The following is a 16,694-nucleotide window of genomic DNA, read 5'->3' on the forward strand; positions in this document are numbered from 1 at the left end:
TTTAGAATAATGGAAAACTAAAGCTGTCTTGCAGAAATTGACTGGATTTGTCTATCACTGATAGAAGCTGTATGGTCCAAATGCCTTGTCCATTTCCTACACGATAACATGTTTTAGTTATACCAATCTTAATAGTTCCTCTTCATTTCCACATCTGTACATCCTATCGAATTATGTGGCTGTGCAATGTGTTCTTTGCTTGGCAACAATTAAACAATTCACATACTAGCAATTGTGACAAGGCTCTTTCCTTCTGGTATCTTTAGATATCACACATACTCAAGGCAGAAGAGTATAAAAAAGTTGGGTGTTTGGGTGGAGTGGTGGAAATTGGAGTGGTGGAGCATGTTGTTTTGCACAGGGTTCTTGCAGTCAGACACAGGCACATCCAGGGATTCTGTCAGGATCCACAATAATTTATTATTGCTGTATTGACTAGTCATGAGATTGTAAAAGTTGTTTATGTTTCTTTACTTTGTTTCCAGACCTGTTTTCTTCTATCAGTGAATGTAATTGGTCAAAGGATGGATTTTTATGCAATGATTCATGCTTTCTGTCTGATTGCTGTGTTGTATCGACGTAGGAGAAAAGCTATTGCAGAGATCTGGCCAAAATATTGCTGTTTTCTAACATGCATCATTACATTCCAATACTTCCTTTGCATTGGCATCCCACCTGCTCCTTGTAAAGGTAAGGACACCCTTTATGTAAAATTACTGCTTGTTGCTTTTATAGAAAAAATGCTGGAAAATTGGCAAGTGTTCTGCAGAAAAGGATTAAGTAATTGTTATGAAGTACTGATTGAATTTTTGCATGTTCCTGCCACACAGACTATCCATGGAGAAGTGGCAATGCCAATTTCAACTCCAACATCATAAAGTGGTTATACTTTCCAGACTTCATTGTGAGACCAAACCCTGTCTTCCTTGTGTGTAAGTATTTTAGCACATTGTTATAAAGTGTTTATATATCCTTTGCTTAAATCATCTGTACAGTGGAATTTGAAGCCAGCCTTTCATTTACACTTCAGTAGCAAGATGACAGATTTTTTGGGTGATTGAATACTAAGCATGGCTTTAATGTAGTAGAAAAATTCACAGAGTTTGTAATTTTTGCATCTGCTTTTCCTGTATCCCTTTTTTAATAATTCAATGTAAAAATGTATGACTATTTCCCCTTTTTCCATTTATTTCTCCATAAAAGTCATAGACAATGACAGGTAAAAAAACCTAAAGGCATTAATAAATTTCAATTCACAGTTGATTGCATTGAAAACCACTCAGTGTTGGAGGTTCAAAGTGTGGGAAAATGGTCTGGTAACTACATTATGATACATCTCCTTACACCTATGCTGATGACTGAGTTTTTCCTTGAAATCACTACTTTCTCCTAGATGACTTCATGCTGCTTCTGTGTGCATCCTTGCAAAGGCAGACATTTGAGGATGAAAATAAAGCTGCAGTACGGATCATGGCTGGAGACAATGTGGAAATTTGCATGAACCTTGATGCAGCATCTTTTAGCCAGCATAATCCTGTTCCTGACTTCATCCACTGCCGGTAAAAACTGGATCTTAAACACTTGGAAAATACAGTGCTTCCTTTTTATAAAGTTCACTAGGCTAAAAGTCGTTCTCACAGCTTCCAATTTTACTTGAAATTTGTATTCATGTATGTTCCCATGTAACATACTGCTGTATTAGAGAGCAGATAGTTAATTTCTGGGTACTCAGCATCTGGTTTAGAACAGGGTGGATGCAAACACATCTTCCTAAAACTGATGATTGTTTTAAGTGCTCTCCAGAGAAGTTCAGTGATAAATTTGCCTGAAAGCCTGCATTCACAGAATCATAGACTTGTTTAGTTTGGCAAAGGCCTTTAAAGTCATGTCTCACCACTGTCTTAGACAACCAACACATTGCAAAATATTCACCTTTAGGTCACAAGTTCTTGCATGCTATCTGTGCACATGTGGATTTAGAAAGTTTGAGAAAAAGAGTAGTTTGGCTGTTAGATTAATCTAATCCTCTATATTTCCAACTCCATAAAAAATCTTGGTGCTCAAATCTGAGTTTCCTTCCATGAACGCCTAGTGGGGCAGCATTTATGGTGGACTTAAGCGCTCTGCTGTTTTTCCCCCAAACACAGACATGTTAGCAAGAATCCATTGTAGTCTGCAGTTTTCCATATACGTGTTTAATCCCAACAAGTCATCAGTTGTGTCCTGTGGAGTTGTTGTTTAAGCACAATCAAAATGATACTCTAAGAGACTGTCCTTTGTGCTATTTCATCTAGGCATAAGAACCATAAAAATGTCTTGGAAGGACAACTGACATGTCCTTCTGTTCCTGAGCACTGCATACAAGGTTAAGAAGGTGAATAACATATGAAGGGGCAGAGTTTGAGGCAGTCTGTTCTGAACAGCCTTCAAACAATGGAACTGTTCCATTGTGTGATCATTTCAGAAAACACATATTAGCTCAGCTCTTCTAAATTTTGCTGGACATGCTCTTATTTGAAGTTGTCTCTGAAAGTTAATGCACTATCACAAGAGTAAATGGGAAGAGGAAGATTTCTTAGCTGTGGTGTTCTGTCAGACTTGATCTGTGAATGCATGTTACCAACAGGTGTCTGAGTATGACAGGAATACAAAAATGTGTAGAACTAATGTCCATAAGAATCCTTCTTTTGATGACAGACTTATTTCTTTTACTAGACAAGTGGTATCACTGGAAGTCCTACTCAAGATCTTTAGGACGATCCTGCTATTTCTGTTACATTGAAACATTCAATTGACTCATTTGTTCAGAGATTTATAGTTGCTACTGGGCAAAGGTTGAGCAGTTCTTCCCCTTGAGAATTCCAGCCTACACAGTGAACCCAGTGCTGTAGATTCTGTAAGCAGGAAGGGAGAAATATTAATCTTTCTTCAAAAGGCTTCATCAAATGAGAATGCTTTCTAAAAGATAGCTAACAAATAGGGCTTGGTTGAGAGGAAATGTAGTGGAGATTGCCTGAGTTTTTCTCTTGCCACTGCAGTTGTGTCCATCTTAGCAAAAGCTGATGCAGCAGTTGCATTGGGCACACTGATATGTTTAGTCACTGGTAAAAACCATCACTGGTTTCTGACAGAAAAATCAAATTTTCTTCCCTAAGTCCAGAAAAAAAAATAATTCTGAAAAAAACTCGTTACTGATGGGAGTGTATTTTAACGCTGTCTTCAGAAGAGAAAAAGACAAGAAAATCACTGTTTTTTAAACAGCTTCTTTTGTGATCTTTTCAATGTTCTCTGGAATCTGATAGGTAATTCTAAACATCCGTATAAGATATACCCAAATGGACAAACATGAAACTTTGAAGCGTAGAAGATATTTGAAGATTTTGGGTGGTAATTGGAGTCAGGAAAGCAAAGTTCAAGCTGAACTGGCCTTCTACCCCTCCACAACCCTTTGGGTTAATTTCTGTGGTTTGGTTCATGTGCATGGGATGCATCAACTTGAAGCCATTGGTGGCAGGACATCCACTCAGACACACTGCTGGGTGTGTGCTGACCAAGGAGACCTGTGGAGAGGTGATTAACAATATGCAACCATTTAATTGGAAGTTTGCTGCATATATTAGGAAGTAGGTAATGTAACTGATTGAGAGTACAAAAAGCCCCAGAAAATGAAAAAACCCATTAGTGGAGGTAAGCTGAACAAATAGGTTGCAATCACTTTATATTATTTCCACCTAAATGTCAAAAATCTGTGAAATCATTTCATGTGACACTTTTATGTTGTGTGAATAAGGAGAAGAAGGAAAACAAGGCAGAAAAAGAGAAAAGAACAGGGATATTTTTGTTGGAAAAATGAATCATTAATTACTAGAAAACCCATTAATTAACACATTCAGGAACAAAAGATATTCCTGTTTATAATATCTTTTCTTGTAAATATTTGGGCAGGGAATCATGGAATCATAGACTGGTTTGCATTGGAATAGAAGGGACCTTCCATTTCAAAGGAAGATCATCTAATTCCAGCCTTGCAAGCAAGGGTAGTGCCATCTTCCACTAGACCAGGCTGCTCAAAGCCCCATCCAACCTGGCCTGGAACAGTTGCAGGGATGAGGCATCCACAACTCCAGTTGACCTGTTCCGGTGCCTCATTACACTCTGAGTAAAGAATTTCTTCCTAATATCTAATCTAAATCTCTCCTCTTCTAGCTTAAAACCCTTCCTCTTGTCTTATCCCTGTATCCCTGTGTAAACACTTCACTCCTTTTTTTATAGGACACCTTTAATTACTAGAAGAATGCAATATGGTCTCACTAGAGATTTTTCTCTTGGCTGAACAACCCCAACTCTCTCACCCTTTCCTTATAGGAGAGGTGCTCTGACCATGTTCTTGGACCTCCTCTGGGCTCACTCTAACAGACTGAGGACCCCAGACCTGAACACAGTACTCCAGATGGTATCTCATGAGGACAAAGTAGAGTGGGAGGATCACCTCCCTTGACCTCTTTTGAAGCAGCCCAGGATACAGCTGGCTTTCTGGGATGTGAGTGCAAATTGTCAGCTCATTTCCAGCTTTTCGTCCATGAGAACCCGCAAGTCCTTCTCATCAGGGCTACTGTCAATGAATTCCTCTCCCAGTCTGTGCTCATGTCTGGAATTTCCCTGACTCAGATGCAGGACATTGTGCTTGGACTTGTTCAACTTTATGAGGTTCATATGGGCTCACTTCTCAAGCTTTGCCAGATCCCTCTGGATGGCATCCCGTTCTTCTGTTGTGCCAAATGAATCATTCAGCTTGGTGCCATCTGCAAACTTGCTGAGGGTGCACTTATTCCCACTCTCTGTGTCACTGATGAGGATACTGAGGAGCACCTGTCCCAGGTCAGAGCCCTGAGAGACACCACTCGTTACCTGCCTCCACCTGGACATAGAGCCATGGTCCCCAGCTCTCTGGCTGTATCCATTCAGCCAATTCTCTATCCATTGAATAGCCCATTTGTCAAATCCATGTCACTCCAGTCTAGAAAGACAAGGATGTTGTGTAGGACCATCTTGAAGGTGTTACAAAAGTCCAGGTAGATTACATTTCTCTATCTGTTGACCTTATAGTGTTGCAGTCATTCCATCATAAAAAAGCCACCAGAGTGGAGAGGTACAATTTTGCTTTAGTGAAGCCATGCTAGGATCACCTTCTTGTCTTGCATATGCCTTAACATTGCTTCCATGAAGACCTGCTCCATGATCTTCCCAAACACAGAGGGAAGGCTCACTCATCTGTAGTTTTACAGGTCTTCCTTCCACCCCCTTTTAAGCTATAACTTCTCTCTTTTTTTTTTGTTTTTTTTGGGGTTTTTTTTGTAGTGTTAGGTGCATGACTGTGTAATGGGAACATGTAGGGTGGTGTCCCTAAGTATAAACATACCTTTTTTTAGTAGGAACTTCATAATAGTTCTTGTGTTCTTCAAGGTATCTTACCTTTCTTTGAGCTCTTAAGTGTTTCTTTCAATGCTTTCACTACAATACAGATTATTCCAGACTTTCAATTACGTTATTTTTGAGAGGTTACACTGCACACATGCAATCCTAAATGCCTATTTGCTTCAAAGAAGCACCAGTAGAGAGGCCAATAGATGACAGTACCTTAAGGTGACTGAATATTTTATTAGGAGTTATAAATCTTTAAAAGAAGGACTCTCAAGCTCTGGGTAATCCACTGAAGATCTACCTCAGAAGTAAATGTGTGTATCTGGCCTTCATCCAAGACAATTTGGAACTGAGAGGGCCTTGTCTAAAAACGTTTCTTATGCTTTTCAAGAGAAGTTTGAGAATGGTCTAAACATTTAGTAGTATGGACAAGAACTTGCTTCAAACCTTATCCAAGCAAGTGAAATTAATAATGGCATTTCTCCAAAAGTCAGTCAGAAAGAGCCAAACAGTAAGAGAAGACAACCTGGTTATGAATAAATTATGAAGCAGAAGAAAAAATTTTTTTAAAAGTTATGCTTGATATTCTTGTGTTTTCTGAGAAGCCTGATGTGTATTTACTGCTATGTAAAAGAATGGCAGCTGCAGACCAAAGCACCCTTTCTGAAGTGTCACTTTGCTTGAGAAGATACTACTTGGTCACTGTTCTAGTAGACATGGATAAAAAAACTTGTAACTGCAACATAAACAATGGCAGAAGAAGAACATATTTCCAATATGCTTCATTTTCTTCTCTCTGGAGAAATACTTGAGTTTAACATTGATAAATAGTCTAAGTAAGAGATTTCCTGAAATTTTCTTGTCTTTCAACCCCCAGATTTCCCAGGGGATATATGCTTGACCCCAAATGAGTGCACATCCAAAGGACTTTGAAACAGAAATAAGAACAAAGAATAGAAATAGGAGCTTTTAGAATGACACAGGATTTAAAGCAACCTCACTGAGGATAATCCTTTCCCACAGTCTCTCATGCTGGAAAATTCTCATTTCAGTTCCCAAGCAGTTTTCAGACATTCTCTTAGACATTTTCAGGGGGAAAAAAGCTTGGGATTGTAATCTGCCTTTTTCCACTTAGAAGCAGAAACAGTCATTGAACTGTCTTCTTTAATACCTGTACTCTGGGAACCATTATGAGGGCAGTCAGGTGAAGTGTCTGAAAGGCAGCTGTAATGCCAGTTTTGGAACTGTGTTTCAACTTAGGTTAGTGAGATAGGACCTGCAAATGAACATTACAGGCTTCCTGTCATATTTAAAGCAGATAAACATTCTATTGCTAAAAAATGAGTTTCAACAAATAACACAGTTGTGAATTTGGGTATTTTTAAGGTGGATACAAGCATGAAGGGAGGACTTCACTGGTGAGAAAGTAATCGTAAAAGAATATCAGTTCCTTGAGAGGATTTAACAAAAGTAGTAAGAAATAAGACCTATGGGATCCACAACACTAGATTTGAAGAAGTCCATTGAAATAAGGGAGGTAGTTCTCAGAACATTAGGTGTTGCTATTGGCAGAGGGAAAATCAACAAAACTCCCTTCTGAAAGCTGAAGCAGAGCTCCGGGGGAGGGTTTGAAGATGGAAGCTGGGTTGGGAACATTAGCAATGTTGAGATTAGAAGGGGAAACAAGCTCTGATGCAGGGTCACACAGGCTGCTAAGAGTGTAAGAAATAGGAAATATGGAAGAAAGAAAGAAGAAATTTGGGAGTAGGTGAAGCTCACTGAACAGATATGTACAGGGGCAGTAGCTCATCAGAGAAGGCTACAGGAGGAGCTTTGGGGTTATATGAAGGTGGGTATCATGCTCAAAACAGGGGGCTGCTAGGGAAAAACAGTGAAACTACACAACAGCAGCTCCTCCAGCATGAAGAACCCTTGAGCTGCATCGATCACCAAAAAAGGCTTTCACCACTGTATAAGCAGAAGTGTGTTCTTCCCCTAAATTTCAAGGCAGGACATTTGGCTGAGGACAAATACTTTTCCTGAAAGGGATTATTGGCTGCAGCATCAGCACCTCTTGGTGCCTACAGGCAGAGGTCCAGACACTAGGCTGGTCATAGCCAAACACATCATGTAGCATGCCAGGAAAACAACTACACCTAGAACAATCTCTGCAACAGGCTGCACTGTATTACAGTTAAAGATTAATTCCTGTGGAGATAAAATATTGAAGCAATCATCGTAAGACCAATAAAACTTTAGAAAATAAAAGTAGATAATTTGATATAGAGAGCCATCTGAAGTTAAAATAGCTTTGATGGATGTGTGGAGTGAATTTCAGGCTTTGTCTTCCTTGGTTTTGTGCAAATTGATATGGTAATTTTTTCCAAAATGTTATCCAGAGTATTAGTGGGTTCTACTAATGACATGGTTGGAAAATCAGTGGGTTTTATTTCTCATTAATCTTTCAGGTTTCTTCTGTGTAATTTCTCATTCAGAGGCTGTCATGCCGTAGTCAAAGCCGTAGTTGGATGCTTTTGGTGCACTGGTGTGGTGGCTAATCTTACTCAGATGTGTGTCTGTGTTCTTAGCCTCCCGCTGGACCCTCCCACCTTTCTGCATTCATCACACCAGCACTGAGTGGGTTCGGAGGCTAATTGGGCAGAAAAGTATCCACTCCTTCTGTCCTCCCTCAAAGTAAATAAGCTTTTGCAAATTTTCTTCTTGAAACCATTTCGAAGAGCCAAAGCCAAAGAGGCTGAAATGCAGAGCTGAATGGATGACCAGGGGTGGGACTGTCCCCGGGGCAACCAGCTGTGCAGATTTCTAAGGTGTATTGTTAAATATCACATCCTGAGGTTGGCCTTTTGCTCTTGGTGAATGAAGGGAGATTTAAAGAACACTTAGAAAATGAGAGTTTGGTAGATTTACGTGACATTAATCTAATGATCTATGTGGTCTGCAGTGAAAGCATAAAATCACAGTATATGCTATCCAAGATTTAGCATTTTCTCCTGTCTGTGTAGAAGCTTTTAAACAGAAGGTGAGCACCTCAAGTGTCCTCATGGGTTTGTGTAGGGTCTTTTTAACTGTTGAGGTGTCTTTGTCCTTCAGCCTCACACTGTTATATTATGATCCCAGAGCAAGGATGCGAAACTCCTCGCTTCCTAACGTTCTGGGCTTTGAGGCAGAATTTAAAGATTTATGTATGAGAATGGGTCACATGATTTGAGAGGTAACATGTAGAGAGCTCCCCACCAAGACATGTCTTCGTTCCTGCTCTTACAGCACTTGGCCTATCCATATCAGTTCGTGAAAATTAGGGGCATGTGTGGCTCTATGCTGTAACAGACAAGATTTTGCATATTGTAACTGAAAGAAACATGATTTTCTACCTGAAACAACTTGAGTGGTTCTCTCCATTGTGTTCAATGTGGCCACCTTCTTGGGATAGCACAGAAGCACCTTGGATGGTTGGTGGTCTTCATTGTTTAGGTGTGCTTTGGCTGACTCGTTTGAGCACCATTTTGTGAGATATCCACTCCAAGATGAATTCTTGGGAGCCATTTTTATTGTTGGATTTGCTTGTAACTACACAGTAATAAAAGTCAGTAAAAAGTTCAATTAAAAGTCAGTTATAAAAGTTCCATCTTAAAGGACTACATCATTTGTCATTTGACACAGTTGTAGTGCCTCCTCCCTTCTGAGAATTTTTCCGTTACGTTTGTTTTTGTTGTTTAGTTGGTTTAAAGATGCCCAAGGCTATTATATTTAATTTATATTTTGGATATAAGAGGAAAAGGTGTAATTAATATTTTAGATGACTGCTAAAATGTAGCAAAATACTACCATTATAGTGAAAAATTAGTTAGATTATTGTCTTCCTTTTCATATTCTCTCTAATTTCCAGAAGTTTTAATCTAAGAGTGATAACTGCTGCTAATTATGACTCAAGAAAATGCCACATGTATATGTTGGGAAGTTTGGATTGAGACAGTCTCAGTTGTCTCTAAGAGTCAGAGTTCATTTTTATTGAAGAGTATTAACACATTGATGTGTTTTGGATCAATTTGATTCCATTTTGGGCTTTTCTCAAAATATGCTGGTGCATTTTGTTGGTAGCAAAGGACAGGCCTTTTGAAATAGAGCAGTGTCAGAAAAGTGATCTCTTTCTAGCCATCCCACACACCAGTAATTATTATTAAAGGAATATCAAACAGAATATTATTTTCTGGAGAAACAATGAGAGCACCATTTCTAGTGCACATCAAGTTAATGAAGACTTCTTCGACTGATGTCTTCTTTATTGTCCCAGAGCATATTGATTCTTTGTTAATGTTTTATTGCCCAGAACCCAGTAACATCTCCAAAGTCATGATATTTTTAGATTTCACAGGCAGTAGATGACAAATTTCTTAAATATTTGTGGGAAATAAACATAAAGATGCTTTCTTTTTACCTTTCATTAAATGCCTCTCTGGTAAAATGTGTAATACAGGCCTATAAATGTAAGACTATAAATACATACTCCTAGAAAGTTCTGAGCCTGAGAACATCAAGCAGCAGGGGCCTTTTTATGTGGCTTCATACAGTGCATTTAGTTCATTTGCTCCTTACATGGTTTGGCTTAAGTCTGTGTGCACTCCTCTAGCTCTGTCTCCCTGCCTGGTTTCCTGACAAATGCAGTTACGCAGCCTGGGTGAACAGACTCTGAAAACACAGTTAGATTTGGAATCAAAACATTATAAATGGGAGGAAACTAACAATTAGTTGGTTTTGCAGTGTTTAGTATATGTAGTATTTGGTATTGCCTTTGGCAGATATTCTTGTTTGCAAGCTCACTGAGTCAATATTAAGTCAACATTTTAAGAAATCTGAAAACACCAAATTTTTTCTCTCTCTTTCCCACTGTGGGCCAGGCTGATTTCAGATAGCTCTCTCTCACAGCTTCCTGGTAAATGTTTCAGTAAATTCTATCACATTTCTGTTCTGTAGAAACCTTTTGCCCCTCAAAACTTTTGCAGTTGATCTCCATTAGAGATAAATTTTTTTTGCAGCTGTTTATGAAAACTAGTCTTTTGACCATGCTGAATTCCCTAGAAGTCATCAATAAATAGGGAATTGTTTGCAGGGGTGTACTGTAGTTGGCTTTTAAAAATAGATTTGCTATACTATTTCTCAGACTTCTTGAAAGATTATCTCAGACAGCCTTTAGATCTCATATATGGCATTGCAGATAATATCCCTCTCCCATGAATTTTGGTGAGAACGGGTTTTCCTCCCTTCCGTGGTACAAGGCTTGATCCTGCAGCAAGCACAGCACAGCACCCTGACCAGGTGTAGCAAGGTGCTTATGCACAGGGAGGGGCTGGAGTGAAATGTGTGACCCAGGCAGACCTGTGCATGAACCAAACCCCCTAACTGTGGTGTTAGTGGTCAGTGCCTGCACAAATATTGAAGTGTAAGAATGCCCAGAAGACCTTGGGCACAAGTGTCAGCCAGTGGTGCAGAAAGAGGAAAGATAGCATTGCCCTCAGAAAAAAAAATGGTAACTTTTTCTCCTTATTTTACTTCTAGGTCCTACTTAGACATGTATAAGGTGATAATATTTAGTTACCTCTTCTGGTTTGTGCTTACCATAATCTTCATCACGGGAACCACAAGGATCAGCATATTCTGTATGGGCTACTTGGTGGCCTGCTTCTATTTCCTTCTCTTTGGTGGAGACCTGTTGCTGAAGCCCATCAGGAGCATTCTGCGTTACTGGGACTGGCTGATTGCCTACAACGTCTTCGTGATCACCATGAAGAACATCCTGTCGGTAGGGAGCTGATGCCTTTCCTCTGCCTCAGCACTTTGTTTAATTGGAAGTGTGCACAGTGTGTTGAGCAGTCATTAAAAATCCTTTTTTGGGACCACAGCCTTCTGCAAGCACAAAGCAGTCTCCATTTCAGTTCAGCATTGCTAGGGAATGGCAGTGCATATCCATCATAGGGAAATGTGCACCCTTGTGCTCAGCCGGGCTCTGTAAAAGCTCACAAGCTACTTTCTAAGGGCCAGGTTCTGGTTTCTTTGCCTAATGAAGTCTCTCCTTAGAAGTCTCATGAAAAGTGGAGTGAAAAATGAGTAAGAAGTGCAAAATTAGTCATGCTGCTGATAAGTAGTGCACATTTAATTACACAATTTATTTAAATAAAGAATTTTCAAACTAGTATGAGATGCGGTTGTGTGATGTAATGTAATTGGTGAAGTTGACTACAAAGTTACAAACTCCATTCCTGTTTCCTTTAGAACTAGTGTGAAATATAGGTGGAAACAGATGTATTTGATAATTAAATGTCAAATTCTTTTGCAAAATATGAAAGATTTTTCTTGGATTAATTAACTCTTTTATATGTATTCTTGCAGTGGTACTGACAGGTGATTAAGACAAGCCAGTAATTTCAATCTTTTTGACACATAAATTTAGATTTATTCCTGGCAGTTGCTTTTTAGCTTTGAACAGTTTTAGTGCTGGACTGCAAAGAGCAGACATTTTTCTTTTTACATTTATTTAAGTCACTACGCTGAAATAAAATTGATATATGGGTGGTTTGAATTTGCAAATGTTCTAAATGCTTACATATGTGCTTCATTTTATGCTTGGGAATTCAGTGGAGCTACATGCATCTTAAACTTGTCCGTGTATGTTTGCAGGATTAAGTCAGTGATTTATAAAAGTTGCTTAGTTGTCACATTGCATCGTATGCCAGATGTGTCCCTTTCTGTGCAAAAACTCAAACAAGCCCCACATGCCTCCTGTCTCACTAATAATCAAAAAATCAAATTCTGTCTAAGACTAGTTTGTGTGTCACTGGTAAAGCCACTCTTTCTTCCAAGCTCTTTTAGTAATGGGAATAATTCGACTGCCCTTGGCTGTATTATTTCTCATGTAATGTAAAAAGATATAATTTTTCTTATCCTTATTACTGCTATGTCTTTTTATATAAAACTGCCCTTTTACTTGCAGATAGGAGCATGTGGCTACATTGAATCATTAATTCAGAAGAGCTGCTGGGTGATTCAGGCATTTAGCCTGGCTTGTACAGTTAAAGGCTACCATATTCGTAAGTACAGCTTATTTTTCTCCATAATTTTCTATAAAAAAAGAATCACCTTAAAATCTTCTACCATATTTAAGTTGTGCCATCCCTTGATGTATTACCTTTTGAAAAATCTTGGACTTGTATTGATTAGCAACACAGAATATTGAAAACATTTCACATAAACAAGGGGAACACATATACAGAGAAAACTGCCACCATCCCCATACATCCACCCACAGCCCGCATTTGCTGTAAATGAACAATTCACAGATATTGGCACTTAACACATTTTCCCATAAATGCAGGTGATGTGATACCCTGGTTTACTGTACATCTTGAGCTAAAAGGTCAGCTCACCATCACTGCATGGACAGGGCACCTTTTCCCTGCTGCACTCCCCGTGTGCAGTGTGGGCTCCCACTCCTCCCTGTGTACCAGGGTTCAGTGGTTCAAAGGGTAAACCACCTCAGCTCACTGAAATGGCATGAAAGTGATAAAGTTTCTGCATGCATAAAGAGTTCAGGCAATTTTTTTCATTGTGATTATTCTCATGTGGTGATAAAAGTAACGGAGTGGATAATGTCTGTGGATGGAGGTGAGAGAAAGGATGAATGAGGTGTGGAGAGCAAAACCCTTTACATCTCAGTGAGCTATTAATTTGTCTCCACTTTGTCCTGACACCCTGGATTAACAGTTTGAAAACACCTGCAGGGGTTTTTTTGTGCGTGTTTTGGGGTTTGGTTTGTTTTTTTCCTGAATTTAAAGAGCTGTTTCAGCCTAGTGAGTCTACAGCAAAATTCTGAATTCCTTTCATCATGATTGATCCTAATAGGTAAGTGTGGAATAGGGGAAAAGAAAGTAAACATGAAGACACAAATTCACAGGATGAAAGGTGCCCAGGAAATCTTGTGTTATCCAAAACATTTTGAGCAGCAACAGAAACTTAGGCCCAGGTTTTCAAACTCCCACCCCAGGGTTTGGGCACAGCAGGCTTTGAAGCTCTTGGAGTATGACCTTCCAGAGCTGTTATGTTGGCTTGCTTGCTTGAAAAGCCATCTTCGAGCCAGAGCCTGTCCCTGGAGTCCTTCTACTGCCTTCTATAGGGCAGCATAGGCCATGGAGTTTATAGTCCAGGTCCACAAAACCCAGTTTTAATTTTTTAATATCCCCAAGAGCACCGTCTTACAGAGAATAAAGGAAGAAAGAAATAGCCCAAGCCAAAATCTAGGGGTAGGAGGAATGGGATTTCCTCTCTGCCTGTCTCCTCCTACCCCAAAGGAAACAGTTTTGTGGTTTCAAATATTTCTTCTCTTATGCAATGGAAAGGAGCATTGAACTGAGTTGTGGAGAGGAAAAATAAAAATAATCAGTGGTGGCAGTCAAAAGTCATTTTGACAAAAATAAACCACTTATTTCTCTTGTTGATAGTGTTCTTAATTAAAAAATGAGAGAAAAAGTCACTTTGAAGAGAATAGGACAAAAAAATTTATATATGCCATTTTAGGGAACACTGAAATCAAATCATTCAGTGTAACAAAAAAGATGCCTTTTCCATTCTTTGTTTTCAAGTACTTACTAAAGTAGGGTGAATTTATATGCAAATGGTTCACTTCTGATATATTCTTACTTGTGGGACAGTGGCACATGGGACATCACATTGTTGGAAGCTTTTCAGTTTGTTGTAAAAGATATTATGGTACAGCTCAAGTGGAAATGCATGACAATTTTTTTAGGAAAATCTAAAATAACTCAAATAATTTTAGAGGCTAGAATTATTTAATTCATTAAACATTATGAAAGAATTCTTAACACTGATGGCATCTTTTTCCAGCAACGAGCAATCCAGATTGTAAACTGCCCAGTGGTGAAGCAGGAATCATTTGGGACAGTATATGTTTTGCTTTCCTGTTGCTGCAAAGAAGAGTCTTCATGAGTTACTACTTCCTTCATGTGGTTGCAGATATAAAAGCTTCTCAGATATTAGCATCAAGGTAACAGAAAATTTAAAAGAAATTAAATTAAACAGCTCAAATCTCTCATGGTGGCAGCTTTTACTATAAGTAATACCAAAACAGTCCTTTAACATTGATTTAAACAATCCATGCTAGATTCATAACTGCAAACCCAGCTTTGACACAAGAAAAAAATTAATTGAGAATCTAATAGGAATTAAACAATTCTTTCTACCAAATGCCATCTGCTGCTCCTGTTAAAAGCTCTGAAAATGTGTTGCAGCATTCTCTCAACATTGATATGCATGAGAGAGAATGCCAGAGTTTCTAAGTCTTGGAAAGAAAATATTCTGTTGTCAGAGCTTGAGACAATTGTGCCTAGAAATCCCATCTCAAGAAGGAGAGAGGCGGAGGAAGATGGGAAAGTTCTTGTGCCTGGCTTGGGAGGAAAAGGGAACACTTTTGGGAAGTGTCATGTCACTGGACACTGACCAGGTTTGGCAAGGAAGTGTTAACCTCATTGGCCTGTTACACCACAAGCATTCACTCATAGTCATCACTAGCACAAACATTCTTCTGGTTTATGATATGAAGGCAGATGAGGAATGAAATACTGGTTTTAATTTCCATAGGGTTTCCAAGAAATTTTTTGTTAATATTGGAATAAATGTATTGTGGCTTTTTTTTTTCTTCAAAAGACATACAGACATTGATTTCTGACTGTATTTCAGGAAAAATTTGGCTTGTATGTAATGAAACGAAGTAGTTTTTATCTTCCTCTTCCAGGGATCATTTTAAGTAGGGGACATGTTTAGCTCCCTATAATAAACAAAATTCAGCCCTGTAAAGACAGCTACAAGAAAACCTACACCTCCACCCCACATTGCATTAGGCTTTTGTTCTGAAGTGAATTTCAGAGCTGATACCCAATTATGCTGGATAATAGCATTTTTGTACCTCTTTTTGTACCTCTTTTGGTGTGCTGGGTTCACAGTGAAAACAGCATAAAGCAAAATCATGAGCATCAAAATACATCATATATAGGGAAATGTGCGTCCAGAATGAAAGAGTGGACTTCTGAAATTACAGCTTTTCTTACTGAATTCCTGACAAAATAAAGGCTTGAGATATAGGCTACTTATTTGAGAGAGACTTTAAGACTCTTCTAAGAGCCTTTAGAGTTCATGTGTGAATTAGGAAGAATGGTCGTAACATTCAAATCAATGAATTGATTAAATTTCTAATGTAATGGGGTGGAAAGCCAGATTCTTTTGGCACACCAGAAACTTGCTCAAGTGTTTGTTATTGTCAGGTAGAAAGGACCATAGTTTTCAGAGGGTAAAAGTGAAGCTGAATATATGCTTACCATGGCCCTGGATAAAGCTGGACCTTGCTCACAACTTCCAGGAGGACAGAGGCAGGGGATTGAGGTGATTTAATGCTGAAATGACTGTGAAGAAATCCTGAGGGTGTGCAAGAAATCCTACCTCAGCCTTGAACCTATTTGCGTTCTGTGTTTTGAGGTCTGGAAACTGAATTTCTTGTGCAGCTGCTAGAGGAACATACAGGCTGAGTAGGGTTGACAACATTTGGCCCCAGATCTTGAAATTATTGTCTGTAAAGATGTTACTATTTTAGAGCAATTGATTGTTTCTTTCAAGCGCTGGATTAGTTCTTTTTTGATGCAGATAAGGTCATATATAGAGGGAACATAGAATTCTCTGTGATTAGTTGCCATAAGGAAAAGTTGGAAACATTTAACATGTCCTCTCCTTTTTCTTTTCCTTTGTCCTATATCTGATGTAGAGGTGCTGAGCTTTTTCAGGCTACAATTGTCAAGGCTGTAAAGGCAAGAATTGAAGAAGAAAAAAAATCAATGGATCAACTGAAAAGACAGTATGTATTTAATGCACTTATATATATACATATTTAACTGATTACTAGTATTTATCTAGCACTTTCTTTGATAGAAATACTGGTTTCTGGTATTTATCCGGCACTTTCTTTTATAGAAATGCTTTACCATTATTAGAATTTTGTTCTGTATATCTGTTATCTGTATTCCTGGAAAAATTTGTTGCTTGACTGCTGTTGCTGTTTTATTTGTGGTTCCTCCTGTGGTGTTTAAGTGCAAAGTATATGTTTACCTTCACTGAAAATATTTGCATTTGATTCAAGTGGCTTGGAGATTCTTTCTCTTTATACAGCCCATAAGTCACTTTGGTTTCTCTTGCATACA

The 16,694-nt window shown here is 38.7% G+C and overlaps 1 protein-coding gene across 1 annotated transcript in view; it reads left to right on the forward strand.

Annotated features, from left to right (window-relative positions):
* PIEZO2 (piezo type mechanosensitive ion channel component 2) overlaps window positions 1-16,694 on the forward strand; it is a 236,222-nt gene that overhangs the window by 171,726 nt on the left and 47,802 nt on the right. The window contains exons 24-30 of the mRNA XM_031058868.1: window positions 486-690; window positions 831-932; window positions 1,394-1,559; window positions 10,996-11,239; window positions 12,428-12,524; window positions 14,335-14,494; window positions 16,262-16,351. Of these exons, the coding sequence (XP_030914728.1) occupies window positions 486-690; window positions 831-932; window positions 1,394-1,559; window positions 10,996-11,239; window positions 12,428-12,524; window positions 14,335-14,494; window positions 16,262-16,351 (1,064 nt within the window). The remainder of the gene's footprint in view (window positions 1-485; window positions 691-830; window positions 933-1,393; window positions 1,560-10,995; window positions 11,240-12,427; window positions 12,525-14,334; window positions 14,495-16,261; window positions 16,352-16,694) is intronic.

Source organism: Geospiza fortis, unplaced genomic scaffold (genome assembly GCF_000277835.1).
Source record: "Geospiza fortis unplaced genomic scaffold, GeoFor_1.0 scaffold100, whole genome shotgun sequence".
Classification (NCBI taxonomy): domain Eukaryota; kingdom Metazoa; phylum Chordata; class Aves; order Passeriformes; family Thraupidae; genus Geospiza; species Geospiza fortis.